We start from the raw sequence: 27,398 nt of genomic DNA, 5'->3' as shown, positions 1-27,398 counted from the left end.
GCCTGTGTCTTGTGACAAGACCACAACTGGCAATTATTACTTATTTATATACCTACCTCTATATTGTTTAGTCCCATTCAAAAGACTGTTTTATCAGAGCAGAATTCAAATTTGTTTTGTTCACGATTCTTCTCCAGCTCTTAACATCAATAGGTGCTCATTAAATATTTGTGGGATATTAATGAAGGAATAAGTCTCTTGATTCTATTTTCTACATGTCTTGATTTTGTATCATTTTACAGGAAAGAATCATATCTATATCATATCATATCTTTTTTTTTCCATACTATATGGCACATAGAAGATATACAACAAATGTTTGTTGACCGTGGGTACGTAATTTCACTCAAAAACATAAAAAGTCCAAGGGATTAATACAATTTATTAAATACTAAAAATGGAAAAAAATGCCCCTTCTACTTTTATTCCCGTTAACATGGTATCTGTTTTTTTTAATAGGTGTAGATGGACACAATGCTCTTACTTTATTTATTTATTTTTATGTGGTGTTTAGGATTGAAACCAGTGCCTCACAAGTGCCAGGTGAGTGCTCTACCACTGAGCCACAACCCCAGGCCAACATGGTGTCTTTTAATTAAATCTTTTTGTGGTTTAAAGTACTTTGTTATTATCTATGAAGTAGATGATAACAGCATTTCTATGAAGTAGTCAGGCATTATTATGTTTATTTACCAGTTAATTCAAAGGAAGTCATGTGACTGAGTAGCAGACCATGGCACTGTTGTGACCTGTTCACATAGATTCCCTCTGATCTTACATACTTTCTTAGCCTTATCTTTCCCACTGTGGAATGTCCCAACCTTCTGAGGCTCAAGCATTGCACAAAGAATGCTTTCATAGACTCTTTTTTTAATTAGAAAGGCCTGCGTCTTAGGATTTTTTGTGATCTCCACAGCAAGAAATCATACTGGTTACTGGGAAAGTTCTAAAATGGCAGTGTAAGGTTGGCTGCTTCTAAGTGATTGCCTAAACATTTCTTCCTATTTACTTCTCTTCGAGGGTTAAATAAATTTAAAAACCTGAACATTCATATGCAAAACTCAAATGACTAATTATTGCACCATGAAAGAAAGACAAAAACTGAAACTATCTCCCTAGCACACTGAGTGTCCCTTCAGGATATTCTCAGCAAATTTAGAAAAAAAAATGGATGAAAGGTACAACAGATATGATGGTCTTCTTCCCTCTGGCATGGCCTGGTTGTCCTGGCCATGCGAGTTCATTGCTCACAAGAAGAAAGCTGGAGAATTATGTCAGTCGGGTCTTTAGACTACAAGGAAGCTTCTTAAAATCCTTCATCTGACTTCTAACATCACAAACTTGTTTCTCTGTGGGCTTATTTGAAATAGGTTTATGTGAGAGCAATACTATCAGGACCCCTTTACTCTAAATCTTTTCCTGCACTGACATGGGCATGCTGACCACATTAGCAAATCCGAAATTCCTATCCAGAGTGTTAATTCTTGAACTCATCTACCACCATGGAAATTCAACTTTCCCCCAATCCACTGATTCAGAAAACATGCATCAAACACTTGCTATGTGCTAGGCTTCAGAGTAGGCACTAGGATATAAAGACAAATAAGACGTAGTTTCTGACCTCAAGGGAGGCCATAGATTAATACAGTCAGAAAAGAAAAGAAATAATTATAAGCTTTATAGGTGATAGAAATAAATAAGTTCACTGAGGTAGGAGCAATAAATATCTCCCAGTGATGTCCACCAGGGAAGCCTTCTAAGAACTAGTAAGAATTGAAACGTAATAAGAAGGCACCTGGAAAGGTAGGTAAGGGTTGAAAAATTGTCACCTCTGGTAGAACAGCTAATCAAACAGCTCGAAACTTCAAATTTGGTAGGACTAAAGAACAGAACTCTTATAGAGAGAGCACAGTGGGTAGGTCCTATGCACCACGCTAAGGATTTAAATCCTTATATCTTTGGTAGGCTGGAGTGATTTAACTTTTTTTTTGCTTCTTTAATATTATTTCAAATTCTGAAAGAGCTACTTTTATTTTCAAAATATACAGTTATTTATGATGCTATATATGCTTTAAAAACTGCATATTACCTCTGACCCAACTGCAGGAGAGTCTCAAAACCCTCTCCCCAGTCTCTTGCTACCAGACAATGAATACACATGGAAAGACATGTGGGAAGTGTGGCAGATTCTAGACCACTGGTTCATTCAATATTCATTCCAATTCTTTTCTAGCATTTCTTTCTTTCCTTTTCTTTCTTTCTTTTTTTTTTGGTACTGGGGATTGAACCCAGGGGCACTTAACCACTGAGTCACATCCCCAGCCCTTTTTGTATTTTATTTAGACAGAGTCTCACTGAGTTGCTAAGGGCCTCACTAAGTTGCTGAGGCTTTGAACTCATGATCCTCCTGCTTTAGCATCCTGAGCCTCTGGGATTACAGGCATGAGCCACAGCACCTGGCTAGCATTTCTTTTTTTTATTTAAAAATTTTTTTTCTCATACATGTATATAGGGAAATAATGTCTGAACCACGGGCCTAGTGGGTTCAATCCCAACTCTATAACTCAACTATATTCCCAGCACTAAGGTTTTTAATGTTCAGTTTTCACCAAATTGACAAGTGCACATGAGGCCTTAAACGTAATGAATGTAACGTAATAAACATAATGAGGCCTTAAATGAACTATGTAGGGGTGTTACACATGTGGGAGCTGATGCAGCTGGGACAGAGATTCTGTTAGATTCTACTATTAGGATATGTGTTCCCCAAAGGTCCACATGTTAAAGGCTTGGTCCCTATCCTATGATACTGTTGGGTGGAACATTTAAGATACAGGGTCTACTTGCAAATTTCTGGTTATAGAGGGCATGCCCTTGAAGGGGATATCGGACCTTGGCTGCTCTACTTTCTTTTTCTTTGCTTCCTAGCTGCCATGAGTTAAATAGCTTCCTCTGTCACACAATCTGACCATGATCTCATCACAGGCCCAAAAGCAATGGGCTATGCACTGAAACCTCCAAAATTGTGAACCAAAATAAACCTTTCCTCTTTTTAACTCATTTACCTCAGGTATTTTGTTATAGTAATGAAAAAGTGACTAATATCTATGTAACTGTATTTCCATAATTCTGCGTTCAATATCAGGAGATTTAAGTTAAAGGCACCTTTCCATGTTTCTTAAACCCTTGAAGATTTTTTTACACTAACCCAAGGTTAAAAACTCCTACTCTAGAATTATAGACATCTGATCTGAAGCCAACACTTGGTACTTATTAAGATGAAGAAGAAAATTTGGTTAAAAACCAGGTATTTCAAATGAAAGAGTAAAACACAGAAACTATTCCAACATCTGGAGATTAAACAATATGCTATTATATGATGAATGGATAACAGAAGATATTAGGAAGGAAATTAAAAAATTCTTAGAGGTAAATGAGAACAAAGAAACATCATATCAAAATCTCTGGGACACTATGAAAGCAGTACTTAGAGGGAAATTTATTTCATGGAGCGCATTTAATAAAAGAAGTAAAACTCAACAAATAAACGACCTAACACTACCGCTCAAAGCCCTAGAAAAAGAACAACAGACCAGCACCAAAAGTAGTAGAAGACAGGAAATAGTTAAACTTAGAGCTGAAATCACTGAAATTGAAACAAAAGAAACAATACAAAAAATTGACAAAATAAATAGCTGGTTCTTCGAAAAAATAAACAAAATTGATAAACCTTTAGCCACACTAACAAAGAGAAGACGAGAGAAAACCCAAATCACTAAAATTCGGAATGAACAAGGAAATATCACAACAGACAGGATTGAAATACAAAACATAATTAGAAGCTATTTTGAAAATCTATACTCCAACAAAACAGAAAACCTTGAAGACATCAACAGGTTTCTAGAGACATATGAATTGCCTAAACTGAACGAGGAGGACATACACAATTTAAATAGACCAATTTCAAGTACTGAAATAGAAGAAGTCATCAAAAGCCTACCAACAAAGAAAAGTCCGGGACTAGATGGGTTCTCAGCCGAGTTCTACAAAACCTTTAAAGAAGAGCTCATTCCAATACTTCTCAAAGTATTCCATAAAATAGAAGAGGAGGGAACCCTCCCAAACTCATTCTATGAAGCCAATATCACACTGATACCTAAACCAGACAGAGACTCATCAAGGAAAGAAAATTTCAGACCAATATCCTTAATGAACATTGAAGCAAAAATTCTCAACAAAATTTTAGCAAATCGCATACAAAAACATATTAAAAAGATAGTGCACCATGATCAAGTGGGTTTCATCCCAGGGATGCAAGGTTGGTTCAACATCAGGATATCAATAAATGTAATTCACCATATCAATAGACTTAAAGTCAAGAATCACATGATTATTTCAATAGATGCAGAAAAAGCATTTGATAAAATACAGCACCCCTTCATGCTCAAAACACTAGAAAAAATAGGGACAGTGGGAACATTCCTTAACATTGTAAAGGCCATTTACGCTAAGCCCATGGCTAATATCATTCTAAATGGTGAAAAACTGAAAGCATTCCCCCTAAAAACTGGAACAAGGCAGGGATGCCCTCTTTCACCACTTCTATTCAACATGGTTCTTGAGACTCCAGCCAGAGCAATTAGACAAACCAAAGAAATGAAAGGGATACGAATAGGAAAAGAAGAACTCAAACTATCCCTGTTCGCTGATGACATGATTATATATTTAGAGGAACCTGGAAATTCCACCAGAAAACTCTTAGAACTCATAAGTGAATTCAGTAAAGTAGCAGGTTACAAGATCAATGCTCATAAATCCAATGCATTTTTATACATAAGTGATGAATCTTCAGAAAGAGAAATTAGGAAAACTACCTCATTCACAATAGCCTGGAAAAAAATAAAATACTTGGGAATCAATCTCACAAAAGAGGTGAAAGACCTCTACAATGAGAACTACAGAACACTAAAGAAAGAAATTAAAGAACACCTTAGAAGATGGAAAGATCTTCCATGTTCTTGGATAGGAAGAATTAATATTGTCAAAATGGCCATACTACCTAAAGTGCTATACAAATTCAATGCAATTCCAATTAAAATCCCAATGACGTACCTTACAGAAATAGAGCAAGCAATTATGAAATTCATCTGGAAGAATAAGAAACCCAGAATAGCTGAAGCAATCCTTAGCAGGAAGAGTGAAACAGGGGGTATTGCAATACCAGATCTTCAACTCTACTACAAAGCAATAGTAACAAAAACAGCATGGTATTGGTACCAAAATAGAAAGGTAGATCAATGGTATAGAATAGAGGACACGGACACAAACTCAAATAAATACTATTTTCTCATACTAGACAAAGGTGCCAAAAATATGCAATGGAGAAAAGATAGCCTCTTCAACAAATGGTGCTGGGAGAATTGGAAATCCATATGCAACAGAATGAAACTAAACCCATATCTCTCACCATGCACGAAACTAAACTCAAAATGGATTAAGGACCTCGGAATCAGACCAGAGACCCTGCAGATTACAGAAGAAAAAGTAGGTCCAAATCTTCACCTTGTTGGTCTAGGATCAGACTTCCTTAACAGGACTCCCATAGCACAAGAAATAAAAACTAGAATCAACCACTGGGATAGATTCAAACTAAAAAGCTTTCTCTCAGCAAAGGAAACTATCATCAATGCGAAGAAAGAGCCTACAGAGTGGGAGAATATCTTTGCCACTCATACTTCAGATAGAGCACTAATCTCCAGAATCTATAAAGAACTCAAAAAACTCTACTCCAAGAATTCAAATAATCCACTCGACAAATGGGCTAAGGAAATGAATAGACACTTCACAGAAGAAGATCTACAAGCAATCAACAAACATATGGAAAAATGCTCAACATCTCTAGTAATAAGAGAAATGCAAATCAAAACCACCCTAAGATTCCATCTCACCCCAATTAGAATGGCGATTATCAAGAATACGAGCAACAACAGGTGTTGGCGAGGATGTGGGGAGAAAGATACACTCATACATTGCTGGTGGGACTGCAAATTAGTGCAGCCACTCTGGAAAGCAGTGTGGAGATTCCTTAGAAAACTTGGAATGGACCCTCCATTTGACCCAGCTATCCCACTCCTTGGCCTATACCCAAAGGACTTAAAATCAGCATACTACAGAGATACAGCCACATCAATGTTCATAGCTGCTCAATTCACAATAGCCAGACTGTGGAACCAACCTAGATGCCCTTCAGTTGATGAGTGGATAAAGAAGCTGTGGTATATATATACAATGGAATATTACTCAGCCATAAAGAATGATAAAATTATGACATTTGCAGGCAAATGGATGAAATTGGAGAATATCATGCTAAGTGAGATAAGCCAATCTCAAAAAGCCAAAGGAAGAATGATATCGCTAATAAGTGGATGATGACACATAATGGGGGGAGGGAAGGGTTAGTGTTAGGGTTAGAGTTAGGGTTAGGGAGGGGGGGCAAGTATGGAGGAAGGAAGCTCTGTATAGAAGGAAAAGAAGGGCGGGAGGGGTGGGGGGAAGGGAAAAAATAACAGAATGAATCAAACAACATTACTCTATGTAAATTTATGATTACACAAATGGTATGCCTTTATGCCATGTACAAACAGAGAAACAACATGTATCCCATTTGTTTACAATTAAAAAAAAAAAACAAAAAAAAACCCAAAAAACTCCATTACAATAGTGCTGTACCAGGGACCATGAGAGCATGTAACAGCAGCTGCTGACCTAGTCTGAGGGATCAGAGGTTTCTTTGAGAAAGCAATAATTATAAAACAAACAAACAAACAAACAAACAAACAAAAAAAACCCAGGTATTTCTTAGAGAAATAATCTGCTCTATTTCCTGACAACCAGAAGTTTTAAAACATTAATTTTTTTTTTCAACATTAGAAATTTAAACAACCCTCCTTCCAAACCTACTTTTCCCCATATACTCACCATGTTTTGGACTGAGAATGGGAAATGGATCTCCCAGTTTCCAGAAGAAATACATAAAGGTCAACCATAAGAGACAGGAAAAAAGCAGTCTCTGTTTATACACTAAGACAGAAGAGACAAGATTGTTAGGGAAAACATAAGAAGGAGCTTGTTCTACTTAAAACTATGAGTATATGCTAATTAATATTTGGTTGGCCTGTTCACTTGGTCAAAGAATGGTGGAACTAAACAATTTTTAGTGAAAGCATCCTTACCACCATAAGAGAAACTTGAAGAAATTAAGTTGTGAACTGAATTAAAAGAGACATTGTAGGAGAAGTAAAGTTTTGGCAAGACAAATAACCTAATCATTCATTTGATATTAATTATATGACCATTTTAAGACACTGTGAAGTGCCCCCAAATAGCAGCAGTTATGAAAGTAATGTAGTATTAAAGCTAGCCACTTTTCCAATCCCTAAGAATATTCACTCCAATCTATGTGCTGACATAAGAAAGTAAAATACTCACACAGTCGAATGTTGCTCACAATAGAATAGCCAATGTAAAAAGGCACCATGAAAACCAGGATCAGAAGAATTATACACAGGTTCATTTTCCAGTGAAAATAACGGGAGCTGTAATAAATTTCAAAGAATATCACTGGGGAGGGGGGGACAGTGAGGGCAGCAACTTTTCGTGCTCTTTAGTCTTCCAATGCATTTCTCGGTCTTTAAACTCAATACTGAATATGATCCATCTAATTAGCCAACTATGCTATCACTATCTACTCACTGTTAGAGATTAAAAATATAAATTTCTAAAAGGTATATATGACCATCTTAACCTAAGAATTTCACTAAATGCTAATACTTTAGTTATATTCATAGGCAATGTATAAAAACATATATCAATATATTCCATCTTCAGAAGAATGACTTATTTCACCCACTACCAGGAATCTTATTACAAGAGACTTAAAGGGAAATAAAGGTTAATAGTAATGCATACCCTAAAGACTCAAACATGCCTCTCATACTCTATGTAAACATCTGATTTGCAAGACTACTTTTAGTACTCTTTATAATATATAATTTATTAAATATTTTTAGCACTTTTGCTTTGTATAACAGTTTTATTGAGATATAATTCACCCATTTAAAGTAGTATAAAATTCAATTTTTTTTAGTATAGTCACAGATTGGTGCAACTATCACATTAATTTTAGAACATTTTCATTACTCCATAAAGAAACCCTGTACCAGGCTGGGGATATAGCTCAGTTGGTAGAGTGCCTGCCTCACAAGCACAAGGCCCTGGGTTCAATCCCCAGCACTGCAAAAAAAAAAAAAAAAAAAAAAAAACCAGAAACCCTGTCCCATTACCACTTTATAATTCCCCTCCCCCAATCTCCCCAGTTCTAGGTAATCAAAGTATTTCTGTTTCTATGGATTGGCTTGGACATTTAGTGAAAGCATCCTTACCACCATAAGAGAAACTTGAAAGAAATTAAGCTTCCGATGACATAATTCTATATTTAGAGGAGCTGAAAAATTCCACCAGAAAACTTCTAGAACTCATAAATGAATTCAGTAAAGTAGCAGGATATAAAATCAATGCTCATAAATCTAATGCATTTTTATTCATAAGTGATGAATCCTCTGAAAGAGGAAATTAGGAAAACTACCTCATTCACAATAACCTCAAAAAAATAAAATACTTGGGAATCAATCTAACAAAAGAGGTGAAAGACCTCTACAATGAGAACTACAGAACACTAAAGAAAGAAGTTAAAGAAAACCTTAGAAGAAGGAAAGAGCTCTCATATTCTTGGATAGGCAGAATTAATATTGTTAAAATGGCCATACTACCAAAAGTGTTACACAAATTCAATGCAATTCCAATGAAAATCCCAATTGCACAGAAATAGAGTAAGCAATCATGAAATTCATTTGGAAAAATAAGAGACCCAGAATAGCTAAAGCAATCCTTAGCAGGAAGAGTGAAGCAGTGAAGGGTATCACAATACCAGAACTTCAACTATACTACAGAGCAATAGTAATAAAAACGGCATGGTATTGGCACCAAAATAGACAGGTAGATCAACGGTACAGAATATAGGACACAGAGACAAACCCAAATAAATACAGTTTTCTCATACTAGACAAAAGTGCCAAAAACATACAATGGAGAAAAGATAGCCTCTTCAACAAATGGTGCTGGGAAAACTGGAAATCCATATGCAGCAGAATGAAACTAAACCCCTACCTCTCATCCTGCACAAAACTCAACTCAAAATGGATCAAGAACCTTGGAATCAGACCAGAGACCCTGCACCTTATAGAAGAAAAAGTAGGTTCAAATCTTTATCATGTCGGCTTAGGATCAGATTTCCTTAACATGACTCCCAAAGCACAAGAAATAAAAGCAGGAATCAATAATTGGGATAGATTCAAACTAAAAGGCATTTTCTCAGCAAAGGAAACTATCATCAATGTGAAGAGAGAGCCTACAAAGTGAGAGAAAATTTTGCCACAAATGCTTCAGATAGAGCACAAATCTCCAGAATCTATAAAAAACTCAAAAAACTCTACACCAAGAACACAAATAACCCAAGCAACAAGTGGGCTAAGGATATGAGTAGACACTTCACAGAAGAAGATCTACAAGCAATCAACCAATATATGAAAAAATGTTCAACATCTCTAGTAAAAAGAGAAATGCAAATCAAAACTACCCTAAGATTTCACCTCATCCCAATTAGAATGGCAATTATCAAGAATACGAGCAACAACAGGTGTTGGCAAGGATGTGGGGAGAAAGGTACACTCATACATTGCTGGTGGGGTTGCAAATTAGTGCAGCCACTCCGGAAAGCAGTGTGGAGATTCCTTAGGAAACTTGGAATGGAACCACCATTTTACCCAGCTATCCCACTCCTTGGCCTATACCCAAAGGACTTAAAATTGGCATACTACAGTGATATAGCCACATCAATGTTCATAGCTGCTCAACTCACAATAGCTAGATTGTGGAATCAACCTAGATGCCCTTCAATTGACAAATGGATAAAGAAACTGTGGTATATATACACAATGGAATATCACTTGGCCATAAAGAAGAATAAAATTCTGGTATTTGCAGGTAAATGGATGAAATTGGATATTATCATGCTAAGTGAGATGAGCCAATCTCAAAAAACCAAAGGACGAATGATCTCTCTGATAAGCGAATGATGATACATAAATGGGGGGTGGGAGAGAGGCAAGAACGGAGGAAGGAGGATTATATAGAGGAAAGAGGGGTGGGGGGGAGGAGGGAAAAAAACCAGATTGAGACAAACATCATTACCCTATGTCCATGTATGATTACACAAATAGTATGACTCTACTTCATATACAACCAGAGAAATAAGTTTTACCACAGTTGTTTACAATGAATCAAAATAAATAAATTATAACAAAAATCCCTCATCAGATTAGAGATCTGCAAAAAGTTTCTTCCACTCTTGGGACATCTGTTTACTTTCTTGATAGTGTCCTTTGTATTTATTGGTTTTAAACTTAAGTAGGCCTGGTTTCAAAAAAATGGCTGAGCAGTTAACTGGCTTATACGGACATATAAAATCTAAGATGAGGAAATAAACTGCAAAGAAATATGAAAGAAAGCAACAATGGCAAAAGATAGGTAAAATATTAAACCAGGCCTAATGGCTTTTGTTAGTTTTAGAAACTTGCTATGAGTAGGCCACAACTTTAGTTTTAAGTTTTCTAATGGTCAATATGAAATATAAAATTTGATTAGTTAGATAAAATCATGTGTCTGTAAAAAAATAAACCAATGGTTCCAAGGAAACATAATTAATACTGATTAATATTAATTAATCCATAATTAATACTGAATTATTACCAAGATAATGAAATTTCTCTAATGCTTTCATAAGGAAGAAAATGTGAGATCAATCAGCAATACCCTGAACAATATTCTTTCAAAAGAAACATCAGTGAGTTACAGAGAACTGTTTCTTACTATTTCCCACTTAGTACAAATGACAGGAATCATATAACAAAGAGCCATTCAGTAAAGGCTTCTCTACAGGGAGCAAAAACCAGTTGGTCTAGATACATAGAAAGCTTTTTGCTCATCTGGATTAACTCAGTTTAAAGCATCTAGCAAGACAAACTGCACATGCTCCAGGCAATCCTACAAAATATTTTAGCCAAGTTCTGAAAGATTCTGGGAAGCAGTGGGCTTTCAACTACAGGTGTTGTTCCATGTGTAACACATGTTTTAACCAGTGTTTTGAGCTGAGTTTAAAATGATGTTTTCTTGAAGGATCCTAACAAGATCTTATATTTGAATAGGAGGTCATACACCTAACTTCTGCTCAAAGGCAAGTTAATACTCATAGGGCCCAGATTCTCTTTTGAAAACTATTCTGAATTCAGTCAATATACAGATATAACACATAACTTAGGTCCACATTTCTGTTCCACAGTTGAGTCAAATGTTAGCATGATGAAATAGGTATGACTACAGGCATGTCTCAGCCTAAACAAACCAGTCCCTCCCCAAAATACCTAAAGAACCAGATTTTAGCAAGATTTTAGCAATTTCCTATATTCTCTCAGATAAATTACTTCAGAAACTTGAAAAACATACACCAAGTATATAGTTTCCTACTATATAGGATTATTGATTATGAATTAAAAGTTGAGAGAGATCATCTGCCAAAAACAATAACTATGGTTTTAGATTATGTGAGCCATAGTCCTTTCTATCAGTATTTTGATCAGTGGTCAGCAAACTATGACCTGGCAGCTTCCTATTTTTACTGGAGGATAGCTATGCCCATTTGTTTATGTATTGCTTATGGTTGCTTCTGATTTACAACAGCAGAGTTCAGTAGTTGTGATAGAAACCCTTTGGCCCACAAAGCCTAAAATATATACTATTCATAGAAATAAGTTTGTGAACCTCTGTTTAAATAACAGTGAAGTGCCCAAGTTGTGATAATAAAATATAATAACCAGCATGTAAAATAATATTTGCCTATTCTCCATAGTCACTGGATCTATACCCAGCTTATTCCAAAATGGTTTGGATCATTAAAGAACAAGTTTAAAAGTAGAAAAGTGAGAATATATTCTTGTTTTACCGTACTAAAGCTTAATAAATGATCTGTCAGGAGACCATAATTATCAATTTTGATTTTTTTAACTGTTCAATATTTTGTGGTTAAGCATCTCTTTTGTGCCTTTAAAAATTTTTTTTTCAACTTTGATTCTTAAAAAAGAATTTGAGAGTAAAGTCTCTCTATAAGTCTCAAGTATCAGTGGCCTATAATGAACTTATACAGCTTAGCTTGGCATTAATTCCTGACTAGGAGTGAAAGGCCACTTCATTTCTAAAAGATCTTTTCATGTGGTAATAAAAAAGTACAACGAAAGTCAAAATAGCATAGTTGATGAATGCCATATACAGATGATGGTCTAAAAATTCTCAAGCTTGCAATTTAACATATAAGAAATATTTTTGGAAAGATTGTCTAATAAACTAACAAGTTTGTTATGTGGCATGGAGTAAAGAGTTACTTTTAAAAAATATTTTAAAAAGCAAACATTCTAAGTGGGGCTGGTGGTGTAGGTCAGTGGTAGAGCCTTGTCTAGCATGTGTGAGGCACTACTGGGTTTAATCCTTAGCACCACTACAAATAAATAAATAAAATAAAGGTATTGTGTTGGGTTGGGGATATAGCTCAGTTGGTAGAGTGCTTGCCTCGCAAGCACAAGGCCCTGGATTCAATTCCCAGCACCGCAAAAAAAAAAAAAAAAAAAAAAAAAAAAAAAGGTATTGTGTCTATCTAGAACTAAAAGAAAAAATTTTTAAATTCTAAGTTCAATCAAACTTGATCATGTCTGTAAAATCAAAAAAGGTAACCAAGATAGTAAGAACTGGAATTCATTTCAGAGAGGTCCTTAAATACCTCTGAAGAACCCAAATGATAGAAATTTTTCAATTAAGATCCAGATTATGTATATATGGTAAAGAGTGGAGCACAGTACTTCTCAAGAGGCAAGTTATTTAGTATTCTTACTCACCTGCTATTCAGTACTCCTAAGATTTCAAAGATGATAAGTTCAAACATGGTGCAAGAAAATGCAAAAGTCACAGAGAAGATCACCTGTACAACATACTGACGCACCTGTTAAAAGCCAAAAAGAGAACAGAGGTCATTTGCTTCCTTGCTTGAGATTTTGAACTGATACTCTCCTGGTGACTAGTCAGAAATTTTATTTTGAAGAAATTCTCAAGTCATTGGAAACAGATTACCAACATCCACTTGTGGTTGGAGAATTTAAAGCACAAGAAGATGAAGTGACAGGATCAGAAGCAGCATTTAGAATTTCTAATGCATACTGACAAAAAAAAAAAAAAAAAGAAAGAAAAAAGAACTACAGATCTAAATAAAATGTTCAACACTAAAAAAGTTTTTCAGCACCCTGCAGATCACAGACCAGTTCTGAAACCTCCACTTGGAAGCCTTAAAGTATCAAACAGAAGAGAATCTTCATAATTCTGGGCTCTGTCAACTACCCAAACTCCCTGCACAGGTTTAATGGAGAACATTCTAATATGACACAAAGGTAGTCCATAACCACTAATTTTATTAGTAAATAATGAAGATTAATTATAGTATGTCAAGTCTAGGGTGGTGATATTCTGAATCCAAGACTTAAAATAAGAACCAGACCACCTTCTGAATTTTGGTAGTAGTTTCAAATGTAAAATTGCTAATTCAGGGTTAGACAGACAAATGAAAGGGAACATTTATGTGACATTATGAGAATAACTGCTACTGGTGTATATCCTGATGTAACTATAGCATGACATTCCTTACTCCTAGCTTCTGGGCTATATGTGAACTACTTTATATTTTATTTTATTTTTAAAATCTAAGCCTAATCATATTCTACAGTTTCATTGTTATACAGTTCTCATCTGGCAAAAAGTTTCCTAACTTGGAAGTGAACATGATCTTAAACAGAGGCATTTTTTTAAATCTATTTTAAAACAATGTAAATTCATATAGTATAAGCACAACACAATGTTTTCTTCTCACCTCGTAGTCCTTAAACAATTGACGCATGAAGAAAAGCCACCCAAATCCAAAAAAAAGTATCTACAGGAGAAAGAAGACAGAATGTCAATATATCTTCTTTTGAGAAATGCTTTCAAAGAGACTACATATATTTCAGAAATTAAAGATGAGATCCATTCATAACATTGGGAAGAGAGGTTTAGACACTCTTAGATTTTTGAAATTATCCATGCTATACAATGTGTTTTAAATTAGACAAAAATGGAAGTGCTTACATATTTCCCCATAGTCTTATTTATTTATTTATTTATTGGGGTGCTGGGGATTGAACCCAGGGCCTTGTGCATGCGAGGCAGGCACTCTATTAATTGAGCTATATCCCCAGCCCTCCCATAGTCTTATGATAGCCAGGGAAGTTAGCAAACAGACAAGGACTCAGTGAAACTTGTTTCTTATGATGATGCTTGTTTCCAAGTATTAAAAAAAAAAAAGTCAAAACTTCAGGGAAAAGCAGTTGATACAAAAATAGAGTAGTAGAAAGACAAATATTTTTTATATGTGTTTTTCAGAGGACTTTCTTAGCTTCTCCAACCATCCTGCTTAAACTATATAGAGTGTTTCCATCTTGGTGTAAAGCTGGGATTATAGATCCCACTTTTGTCAGTTTGATTCAAACTGGCATCAGAGACAATTATCACACATCAGCTGACAAAGATGGTTTATTTTTCACTACTAAACAGAACCATCACACACATATTCACGCATTCTGACGCAGCTCCTCTTCTACTTATACTGGTCAGGAACTTAATGAATAAAATTCTTTTAGACCTTGCTGCTAACTTTAGGAGCAAGAGTAAATTCCAGAGTAGCTGTTTAGCATAGACTACTTCAGCTTATTGAGCCCCTCCTGTCTAACAGATATCTTCAGCCACATGAGACTTCCTATGGTTCTGTAGATTCTTTCATACTACTAAAACCTCTGCTGTTCTCTGACAGGACTTGCCTCCAGCCTTTTCCCACCTATAATCCTACAGGCCTCAACAAATATTATTCCTTCTGGAAGGACTTCTTTTTCTCCATGAAAAAAGATATATTCCACCATCTTTCCTATCCCCATACCCTCTCTCCTCCCCTCACTCCCCTCTGCCCAATCTAAAGTTCCTCTGTTCTTCCTTTGTCCCCCCACCCCAACCCCATTATGAACAGGGATCTTTGAGGAAAGTGATAAAAATTCAGAGAAATTATAAGAGGGTAGAACAAATAACTAAAGTCATGAAAATGAATGATTCAATGAGATGAGGGTTAAACTTGTGGCATCAGCAAACTGCACAGCTGTACTTCCGGCCCCTGTATTAATAGTGTTTGATCTAAAATAGTGATCCAAATATGGACTTTTGTATGAAGGTAAAGGAAAAAGAGAGCACAAGAAGGTAACTTGGGATTCATAAGTTCAGACTAAGCAGAAAAGGAGAGAGGCAAAGAGATTAGAAGAAAAAAATTCCTAGACTATCTAGGAGACCTGCTGGCTAGTAGTCACATTTAAGTTCAGAGTTTAGAGGTCACGATTATATATGAAGGCATGACTGAAGGTGGAGAAGTTTAGTAATTAGGGCTGGGAGTGGTGTGTATGTAGATTTTTAAAAAATCAAGATCATTCTAAAATGGGACTTTAGACAAGGAAAACAAGCAAAAATTATAAATTTATATGATGGGACAGGGAACAGAACTATATATATACCTTTTGTATTTTATTGTGGGTTCCTTTCCCATTGACAAAGAAAGTTTACAAAGACTTTTAAACTATACATGCACATACATAAAGGTAACGTGGGGTTGAGCAGAGATGTGCAACTCACCTTTAGTTCCAGCTACTCAAAGACTAAGGAAGGTGGACTGCTTGAGCCTGTGAGTTTGAGGACAGCCTTGGGCAACATAGTGAGGACCCTGTTTCTTTTACAAGGAAAGAAAGAAGAAAGAAAGAAAGAAAGGAAAGAAAGAAAGAAAGAAAGAAAGAAAGAAAGAAAGAAAGAAAGAAAGAAAGAAAGAAAGAACGAAGAAAGAAAGGAAGAGAGGAGAGAGAGGAGAGAGAGAGGGAGGAGGAGGAGGGAGGAGGGAGGGAGGGAGGGAGGAAGGAGGAAGGAAGAAGGAAGGGAGGGAGGAGGGAGGGAGGGAGGGATGGAGGCGAGGGGAGGAAGGAAGGAAGGTAAGAAGGAAGGAAGGGGTCCTCGGATAACTCTTACCTCCAAGAACATCATGTGAATTCTGGCAAGATTATAGGGGATCTAAAAAGTATGCAGAAGGAAAAGGTCATTTCAAAAAGCTTGCAAATAAAGTGGAAAGTACAACAAAAAAGACACTTTGAAACTTGTACAGAGGAGAGCTTTGACCTTGGGACTTAGAGTGTATTCTGAAACTGGTAAGTTTCATGACTGGATAGAGGGCTCAAAACAGATAAGTTTATAAAAATTACCTCTAGGTTAAAAATTAGCTATAAACAAAAAAGATGGCCATTAGTAAGATACTTATTAAAGAACCAGCTGGAAAAAGACACCCTTCTTGAATCATTTATTCACCCTTTTATTCATTCAATATTTATTAGTGTTTATTACATGCCAGATCCTAGAGATGGAATGGTGAATAAGAAGCATGGCTGCTGCTCTTGAGGGTTTATAATCTATGCAAGAGATAAATAAGCAATTACCACATATGGTAGCACTAATATAAGGGAAGTGAGTTAAGGATATTATGGTACCATGTATAGGAACATATATCTAATTCAGTCTTGGATGTCCAAACTGAGATCTGAAGGCTGAATAGAAGTAAGCCAGGAGTAAGAAGGGGAGGGATATGGGGGAAAGATCCAGAAAGGCAGAGAGACTATGTGGAAATTTGGGGGGCATGACAGACAATACAGGTTAAGGAACTAAAAGAAGTTTAGGAGCCAGGCAGCTTGGCTGCACACCTGTAATCCTAGCAGCTTGGGAGGCTGAGACAGGAGGATGGCAAGTTCAAAGCCAGTCTCAACAACTTAGCAAGGCCCTAAGCAATAGTGAGACCCTGTCTCAAAATAGAACATAAAAAGGGCTTGGGATGTGGCTTGGTGGTTAAGTGCCCTGGGTTCAATCCCTGGTTTAAAAAAAAAAAAAAAAAAAAAAAAAAAAAAAAAGAAGAGGTAGTTTAGGGAGTCTAGAGCATGAAGTGAAGAGCCATGCTGAAGAGCTATGCCATGATCCCAATATAAGGGACCCTAAAAGCCATATTAAGGAGTTTAAACTTTCTCTTATGGCATGGTGAACAATTTCAATAGTAAGATATCATCTGAGGCTTTACAAGCTGATGTGACTTCTGATTTCAGATTTCATTCCAAATAAATCTTTCAGTTCATACAAAACAGGAAAAATGGGGAGAGGGTTTCTTCCAAGGTAACTGAATCTTTCTAGAGAACGGCTTTTAATTAAATTGATACTTACCAGGCCCCTGTTATTCCAGCAACTGAAAGCAAGAAAGATAGTATCTTGAACTTTGTGTAGTTCACAGATAAAAACACAAACAAACAATAGTGATAAATGAGAAGAAAATAAAATGGAAATGAGAAAGGTGTCCAGAATGAAGCCTACTTTGGTTGAGAGTAGGGGTCAGGTAAAAGCTTCCCTGAAGCCGCCACTGCCACCACTGGTCCATTGTCCACTGGTCCATTGTCTGGGTGCCCCAGATGCTGTCCAGAGGTCCACTGTCATAGTGTCTGCAGGTTTGTTTGTATAAGACTGCCTCCATCATGGGACATGGGCCAGGGCCTGGGTGCCAGGGTGCCTACAGGTTTGCTACCACCACCATTTGGGGCTCAGCCAACTTTGTCTAGGGACACCGGCCAGGGCCTGGAGGCTCAGTGTCGGGGTGCCTGAGGGTTTGCCTGCACATGAGGTCTAGCTACCACCATCTTGCTGCTTCTTTGCAGGGTTGCTCCTTTGTGTGAGAGCATCCCTGGTGGTCTCTCTGCAAGTTGGAATGGCATTGAGATCTTGGGAACTACAACATGGCTGAGCCCCGGGTATCTGAAGTCCAGATCTGTCAGATAGTAACAGGGTCTTCATGAGTCAGTCTGGATCAGGCAATCCTGTGAAAAGCTGGAGACTGGGGGCATTTTGCCCCCAGGGAGCACAGGTTGAAGAGAATGGAGAAAGCCAAGTTCTCCCCAGTCCAGGAGTCCTGAAGTGCACAGGGACAAAAGAGGCTGACTATATCAGGTTGGAAGAGGGTAAGAGAGCATCTTGCTATCAGATCACCCAGCCAGCTGGTCTAGCACCCACAGGACTTGAACTACCATCGAACTCCAGAAAACCCAACCTATTAGTGGAGAAGGGAAGCTCAGAAACTTTTGAACACCAACAGAAATAACTGTTCAATTTTCCACTGAGATTTTTTCATTTTTTCCTTTCTCACATATCTACCACATTTGAAACCAAATATTTCTCATGCATTAGCTTACTGAGGACTCGAATATATGAATTGTATTTTACAGTTTTATTGTATATTCTTAAATTTTTACTTTTTCTTTTTAAAAATTATGTATATATATATATTTCCTCTCACTTATCTGTTTCCCTGGATTCTCTCTTTTCTTCTGCTAACAACCAGCCTCTATGAATTCCTCTTTCACTCTTCCTGTAAATTTTTACTTCTATTGTTTCTGCTCCTCTCTTATAAACAGCACATCCTATACCACTTCTGTTCTCTCTTTATCCACCATTTGAAACTATAATCTCTTTTACCAAACTTACAGTTTATAATGTAGACAATAATTGAACATATAATTTCTGTTAATTGCTACAAAACTGTAGATGTTTTAATAGGAGCTATTTAAGGCTTAAAGTTGTAGACTGTTTATGTTGGGTGCTGTTAATATTGGTCTCCCCCTTAAAGTTGAAGTACTGGAAATGTTCAGGGACACTATAAGTCTACAGGGTAGAAACTGTACTGCCTCAGATCCATACTGCTAGATGGGAAAACACACAAATAACATGAAAAAACAAGGGAACAAAGTGCCCCAAACAAACCAAGATGCTACAATAATAGAATTCACTGACAACACAGTAAAAGAAATGTCAGAGAAGGAGTTTAGACTGTACATAAACTGCTCTGAGAAATAAAGGATGGTATAAAGAGTGAAATCAGAGAGAAAATATAGGAAGATCACTTCAATAGAGGCAGAGATTCTGAAAGGAAAAAAAAAAAAAAAAACAAGCAGAAATCCTCGAGATGAAGGAATCAATAAACCAAATTAAAAATTCAGTGGAAAGCGGCACCAACATACTAGACCACTTGGAAAACAGAGCCTTAGGCAATGAAGACAAAATATATAATCTTGAAAATAAAGTTGAATATGCACAGAAGATGGTAAGAAACCATGAACAGAACTTCCAAGAATTACAGGATAACATGAAAAGACCAATTTAAGATTTATCAGGATAGATGAAAGAGTGGAGATACAAACCAAAGGAATGTGCGACCTTTTCAATGTCATAATATCAGAAAATTTCCCAAATATAAAGAATGATATGGAAAATCAAGTACAAGAGGCTTACAGGACCCCAAAAGTACAAAATTACAGCCAACGCACCACATTATATTAAAATGAAAATGACTAAAATAAAAAATAAGGATAGAATGTTAAAGGCCATGAGAGAAAAATATCAAATTATGTATGGGGGAAACCAATTCAGATCTCAGCTGATTTCTTAACTCAGACACTTACAGCTAGAAGGTCCTGGAATAATATATTTCAAGCTCTGAAGTAAAATGGATACCAACCAAGAATTTTATATCCAGCAAAATTAAATTTCAGATTTGAAGATGAAATAAAAACCTTCCATGATAAACAAAAGTTAAAAGAATTCACAACTAGAAAGCCTGCACTACAGAACATTCTCAACAAAATATTCCATGAGGATGAAATGAAAAAATAAAAAACGAAAACCAGCAAAGGGAGGAATTACACTAAGGGAACAGCCAATCAAAGGAGAAACTAAGTCAAATTAAAAAGCAGAAATAAACCAAAATGACTGGGAATACAAATCACATCCCAATAATAACTTTGAATGTTAACGGCCTAAACTCATCAATCAAAAGACACAGACTGGCAGATTGGATTAAAAAGCAAGACCCAACAATATGCTGTTTCCAAAGACTCACCTCATAGGCAAAGACATCCACAGACTGACAGTGAAAGGATGGGAAAAAACATCACTCATACAGATTGCATAAACAAGTAGGGGTTTCCATCCTCATACCAGACAAAGTGGACTTCAAACCAAAGTTAATCAGAAGGAACAAAGGACATTTCTTACTGTTTAAGGGAATTATTTATCAATAAGACGTAACAATTGTAAATATTTATGCCTCAAAAAATGGAGTATCTATGTACATACATCAAACAAACCCTTCTCAATTTCAAGAAGCAGAGAGACCACAATACAATAATACTCGATGACTTAAATACACTTCTCTCACCACTGGATAGATCCTCTAAACAAAAACTAAATAAAGAAGCTACAGAACTAAAAAATACAATCAATAATTTAGACTTAACAGACATATACAGAATATTTCATCCATCAATGACTGGATACACTTTCTTCTCAGTAGCACATAGATCCTTCTCTAAAACAGACCATATCTTAGGCCACAAAGCAACTCTTAGCAAATACAAAAAAAAAAAAAAAAAAAAAAAAAAGAGACAATACCTTGTATCCTATCAGATCATAATGGAATGAAATTAGAAATCAATAAAATAAAAAATAGAAGCTACTCTAACACCTGGAGACTAATATACTATTGAGTAAGCAATGAATAGCAGAGGAAATCAGGGGTGAAATAAAAAAAAATAGAGGTAAACAAGAATAGCAATACAACATATCAAAATCTCTGGGACACTATGAAGGCAGTACTAAGAGGAAAGTTCATTGCATTGAGCTCATTCATTAAAAAAATGAAAAATCTGACTGGGGTTATGGTTCAGTGGTAGGGAATGTGCTTAGCACACGTGAGGCACTGGGTCTGATCTTTAGTACCACATAAAAAATTAATAAATAAAATAAAGGTATTGTGTCCATCTAAGAAAAAAAAAATTTTAATGACCTACCATTACATCTCAAAACCCTAGAAAAAGAGGAACAAATTAACACCAAAAGCAGAAGACAGGAAATAATTAAAATTGGAGGTGAAACCAATTTACTGAAACAAAAGAAACAATTCAAAAAATTGACAAATCATAAAGTTGGTTCTTTGAAAAAATAAATAAAATTGATAAGTCCCTAGTCAAGCTTATGAAGAGATTAATTAACTAGATTAACTAATTAACTCAAATTAATAAAATATGTAAAGAAAAAGGAAATATCACGATAGACACTACTGAAATACAGAAGACAATTAGAAACTATTTTGAAAATTTAATAGAAAATCTTGAAGACATTAACAAATTTCTAGAGATATGTGACCTACCCAAAATGAATCAGGAGGACATACACAATTTAAATAGATCAATTTCAAGCAATGAAATAGAAGATGCCATCAAAAGCCTACCAATCAAGAAAAGTCCTGGACCAGATAGATTCTCAGTCCAGTTCAAGACCTTCAAAGAAGAAATAACACCAATGCCCCTCAAATTATTCCATGAAAAAGAAAAGAAGGGAACCCTTCCAAACTTATTCTATGAGGTTAATATCACCCTGATACCAAAACTAGACAGACACATTTCAAGGAAAGAAAACTTCAGACTAATATCCCTGATGAACACAGACGTAAAAATTCTCAATAAAATTCTTGCAAATTGCATACAAAAACATATTAAAAAGGTAGTGCACCATGAACAAGTGGGGTTCATCCCAGGGATGCAAGATTGGTTCAACATATGGAAATCAATAAATGTAATTCATCACATCAGTAAACTTAAAAACAAGAATCAGATGATCATCTTAATAGATGCAGAAAAAGCATCTGAAAAATACAGCACCTCTTCTTGTTCAAAACACCAGAAAACCTAGGGACAGTAGGAACATACCTCAACATTGTAAAAGCTAAACATGCTAAGCCCAAGGTCAACATAATTCTAAATAGAGAAAAATTGAAAACATTCCCTCTAAAAACTGGAATGAGGCAAGGATGCCCTCTTTCACCACTTCTATTCAACATTGTCCTTGAAACTCTAGCCAGAGCAATTAGACAGAAGAAAGAAAATTAAAGGGATACAAATAGGAAAAGAAGAGCTCAAACTATAACTTTTTGCACAAGACATGATTGTATATTTAGAAGATCCAAAACATTCCACCAAAAAACTTCTAGAACTAATAAATGAATTCAGCAAAGTAGCAGGATATAAAATCAATACCCATAAATCAAACACGTTCCTATACATCAGTCATGAATCCACTAAAAGAGAAATTAGGAAAACTACCTCATTCACAAAAGCCTCAACAATAATAAAATACTTGGGAATCAATCTGACAAAAGAAGTGAAAGATCTCTATGATGAAAACTCCAGAACACTAAAGAAAGAAACTGAAGAAGACCATAGAAGATGGAGAGACCTCCCCATGCTCCTGGATAGGCAGAATTAATATCGTCAAAATGTCCACACTACCAAAACTGTTATACAGATTTAATGCAATTCCTATTAAAATCCCAATGACATTCTTCATAGAACTTAAAAAAAAAAAAAGCAATCATGAAATTCATATGGAAAAATAAGAGACCCAGAATAGCTAAAGCAATCCTTAGCAAAAAGGGTAAAGAAGGAGGCATCACAATACCAGACCTTAAACTATACTACAGAGCCATAGTAACAACGCATGTACTGGCACCAAAACAGGCATGTAGACCAATGGTACAGAATAGAAGACACAAAGACAAACCACAAAAATACAGTTTTCTCATATTAGAAAAAGTGCCAAAAACATTCACTGGAGAAAAGATAGCCTATTCAACAAATGGTGCTGGGAAAATTGAAAATCCATATGTAACAAAATGAAATTAAACCCCTATTTCTCACCATGCACAAAACTCAACTCAAAGTGCATCAAAGACTCAGGCACTAGAACAGAGACTCTGCGCCTGACAGAAGAAAAAGTAGGCCCCAATCTTCACCAGGTTGGCTTAGGACCTGACTTCCTTAACAACACTTTTAAAGTACAAGAAGTAAAATTAAGAATCAATAAATGGAGTGGATTCAAACTAAAAAGTTTTTTCTCAGCAAAGGAAATAATAACGTGAAGAGAGAGCCTACAGAATGAGAGAAAATCTTTACCACATGCACCCCAGATACAACATTAATCTCCAGGATATATAAAGATCTCAAAAAACTTAACACCGAGAAACCCCAAATAATTCAATCAATAAATGGGCTAAGAAATTGAACAGACACTTTACAGGAGAAATAAACTGATCAACAAATATATGAAAAATGTTCAACATCTCTAGCAATTACAGAAATGCAAATCAAAACTACTCGAAGATTTCATCTCACTCCAGTCAGAATGGCAATTATCAAGAATACAAGCAACAATAAAAGTTGGTTAAGGATGTGGGGGAAAAGGTACACTCATGAATTGCTAGTGGGACTGCAAATTGATGCAATCTTATGGAAAGCAGTATGGAGATTCCTTAGAAAACTTGGAATGGAACCACCATTTGACCCAGCTATCCCACTCCTCCGTTTATACCCAAAGGACTTAAAATCAGCACTATAGTAGCACAGTCACATTAATGTTTATAACAACAATAGCTAAACTATGGAACCAACCTAGGTGCCCTTCAACAGATGAATGGATAAAGAAACTATGGTATATATACACAATAGAGTATTACTCAGTCCTTAAAGAAAAATGAAATGATGGTATTTGCTGGTAAATGGATGGAACTGGAGATTATCATGCTAAGTGAAATAAAGTGATCCCCCAAAACCAAAGGCAAAATGTTTTCTCTGATATGCAGATGCTAATCACAATATGGGAGTGGGGGGGCAAGACTAGGGAAAAATAAGGATTAGGCAGAGGGGAGTGAAGGGAGGGGAGGGGGTCTGGGGGTAGGAAGGATAGAATGAATCGGACATTTATTACCCTATGTGCATATATGACTACATGACAGGTGTGATTTTACATCATGTACAACCAGAAGAATGAGAAGTTATACTTCATTTATGTAAGATGTGTCAAAGTGCACTCTGTCATGTATAACTAATTAGAACAAACAAAAGCCTCCCTTAAGTGATATTTTTACTCATACATAAATGATGGTAAAGCAATCATAAGTATTTGGACAGAGAATATTTGATGTAAAGGACTTTTGGAGTCTTAGTTCCAAGCAAGTGAAGACAGTTCAATATAATGTTTCATTAAAATTTAAAAAAAAAATGTGAAAATTAAAGAATATGAATACAAGAGATCAGAAAGCCACTTTCTTGATACAACTTTTCAATTATATTCATGTTAAAAATCTTAGAGGCTGCAATATAATAGTAAGTTTTCTACTGACATTTTAATTTTTATTCTGAGTGGAAAAAATGCTTAAATATTGCTATTTTTCTTGAATTGGTAGTAGGGTTAAAAACGACTCTATGTTGTCATGGAGAACAAAAGAAAGTCTTAAACAAAAGTTTTAAGCAAGAAAGCTCCATGTTCATATATTTGTACATTGACACATTTGAATGCTACGAAGTCAATGAAATAGCAGAAAATTACATAAAGTGTGGAAAATGTTAAAAATGAAAAAAAAATTACTGTATTACAGTGCTGAGACTATGAACGGCTTTTCCTAGCTTCATTTTTTTTTTTCTTTCTTGTATTGGGGATTGAACCGAGGGCACTTAACCACTAAGTTTTATGTTTTATTTTGAAATAGGGTCTCTCGCTAAGTTTCTGAGGTTGGTCAGCAGAATTTGTAATCCTCCTGCCTCAGTCTCCTGAGTCACTGGGATTATAGGGGTGGGCCTCTGCACCTGACTCTTTTTTATTTTTTTTTAAATTAATTTATTTTTTTTACGGTGCTGGGGATCGAACCCAGGGCCTTGTGCTTGCCAGTCAAGCACTCTACCGACTGAGCTATCTCCCCAGTCCCTGACTCATTTCTTATGTTCTTAACACTGTTATAAGTTTTTGAAGAGACAAGGATGATACTCCACTCTATAGACAGGAGCATGATGATGAAGCCATACAAAAAACATTAAATAAATTTTTTTTTTATCTCATTTAAACACCCAGATGGAATTATTTCTATCATTTGACATTTGAAAGAAAGGAACAATTACTTTGGGCTGGGTTTGTAGTTCAGTGGTAGAATGCTTGCCTAGCATAAGTGAGGCACTGGGTTCAATTCTCAGCACCACATATAAATGTAAAAAAAGTTCATCAACAACTAAAAAAATTTAAATAACACTTTGCTAGGAATTAAAAATATATCAACAACAAATGACATGGTAAAAGTAAAAACGAGACTCATTAGCAAGCTGGGATAGTGTTTGTACTCAGAGCTTTAAGTAACGGTTGACAAATATTGACTGTACGATAAAAGGCGTCGTTGCATAAACAAAACCTTATACTTTTAAACACCGCGGCAAATATCTCCGCACCCGGATTCAGGATTTGACCATTAGCAGCAGAGCCCACACGTGTACCCAATATTCAGTCCTGATTGGTGCGCTGCACACTCCGCTACTTGAACCACACTATTCGGCTTCGGGTCTGCTGCAGTCTGGAAGCCTCGGGGAGTCAAGGGACTGATCCCCTCTTGTAGCACAGGCTCTTAGCGCTGAAGCCAGCTGAACCCTTTCAAAACGGATCGGGAATGTCTGGGGATGGATGCCGGATGGGGGCACCCACCGCAACGAGCTAGTCTTAGAAAACCCGGGCGGAGGGAATCCGACGCAGCAAATCCCACCATCCCTGTGCTCTGGATTCTGGCATTGCTGGCGCAGACCGGGAAAGAGGAGCTAGATCCCTGGCTAGCTCGCGGCACTAAGGCCCCGAGAGGCCGATTCCAGAAAGGAAGGCCATAAGAGCCGGGGAGGGGGCCGGTGACTTACCTGGGAGGTAATCATGATGCTGGAGTCGATCAGGAAACTCATGGCAGATATCAGGAGGGCTCATGTTTCCACTTCCCACTCCCAAGGCCACTACGCGCTCGGGCCACCGGCCCAGTAACGCAAGAGGCCTTCGCCCGGAGGCCGCTGCGAGGACTGCGGCGTCCAGCCCAACGCCATCAAGCTGCGCCCCAACCAGCCAATCAGCTTCTACATCTTGTGCTTTCCGCCTCAGGCTGGGAGTGGGCGGGGCAGGCGCTGGCGCCAAGAGGGCGGGGCTTAGTTAGGGGTGGCGGGTCTAAAAGGGTGGGTTATATTTTGGACCGAAAATCCAAAACCTAGGTAGTATTTCTTTCTGAGGTCGAGGGCGGTGAGGTACGAAAGCTAACGTCTTGTTTTAAATGCTAATTCTATTCAATATAATGTCATAGCTAATTAAGATAAAGTTGACAACTATTGGACTTGGCGTTGCGCGAGATGCCCGGCATTGCAAAAAGATAAAAAATAAAAAATAAAAAAATTATTGTAACCACTTAAGTCATAAGTCAAGCATTGTATTCTAAATGTTATAACCTTTACTTGGCTCCACAAGTATAACTGCAAAATTACACATGAGGGAAGAGTGGGCAGGCAGGTGAGATTTTTAGTGAATATAGTGAACCAAGTAAACATCTGCTGTGTTAACAAAAAACGTACATCATCTATAGTAAGAGTGATAATTTCATTGTTCTCAATACCGATCAGACCACAGATGCAGTACTGCGCTTTTGTATCACACTTTCAAGAGATACATAGGGGTTGGGTGTAGCTAAGAGGTGGAGCACCGGCCCTGGGTTCTATCCCAAGCCTCTCAAGGGGGCGGGGAGCGTGCTCAAAGGTGATCCTAAGATGAGCCGCCAAATAAGGATGGAGGGAATAGACAGACTCAGGAACTTGACAACTGTCTGCATGAGAAGAAATTGGTAGAATTGACGTAGCCTCAAGAGATATTTGTAAGGCAAAGAACTGGAAGTTAATGAAGATAGATTTAAATTAAAAACAAAAACAATTTCCTAGGAATCTGAAGATGAGTTATTTTTAGGAAGTACCCCCACCCTTAACGTACATCATATTATAGTGGTTCAAATATAGACTGATCTACTTCCTTATCCATTGAGTACTCATTTCGTGAAGGCTTAGTGTACTGCAGTGGAGTTTATTTTTCACCCCCAGAGCCCTAGCTAGTCCTTGTAGTCCCTGTTGTCTTACAGTCTTAGAAACTGTCCAGCCCAG

The 27,398-nt window shown here is 36.6% G+C and overlaps 1 protein-coding gene across 1 annotated transcript in view; it reads right to left on the bottom strand.

Moving 5' to 3' along the window:
• The window catches only part of GPR89A (G protein-coupled receptor 89A), a 47,626-nt gene extending 21,318 nt beyond the window's left edge, over positions 1-26,308 (bottom strand). Inside the window, exons 1-5 of the mRNA XM_079140388.1 lie at positions 26,130-26,308; positions 14,081-14,140; positions 13,059-13,162; positions 7,489-7,595; positions 6,979-7,080 (exon numbers count right to left, since the gene is read on the bottom strand). Coding sequence (XP_078996514.1) covers positions 6,979-7,080; positions 7,489-7,595; positions 13,059-13,162; positions 14,081-14,140; positions 26,130-26,171 — 415 coding nt within the window. The 5' untranslated portion in view covers positions 26,172-26,308. The remainder of the gene's footprint in view (positions 1-6,978; positions 7,081-7,488; positions 7,596-13,058; positions 13,163-14,080; positions 14,141-26,129) is intronic.
• Between the last annotated feature and the right edge of the window lie 1,090 nt (positions 26,309-27,398).

Source organism: Sciurus vulgaris (genome assembly GCF_902686455.1).
Source record: "Sciurus vulgaris genome assembly, chromosome: 1".
Taxonomy (NCBI): Eukaryota; Metazoa; Chordata; class Mammalia; order Rodentia; family Sciuridae; genus Sciurus; species Sciurus vulgaris.
The sequence above is the reverse complement of the archived record's forward strand: the minus strand, read 5'-3'. Positions and strand labels throughout refer to the sequence as shown.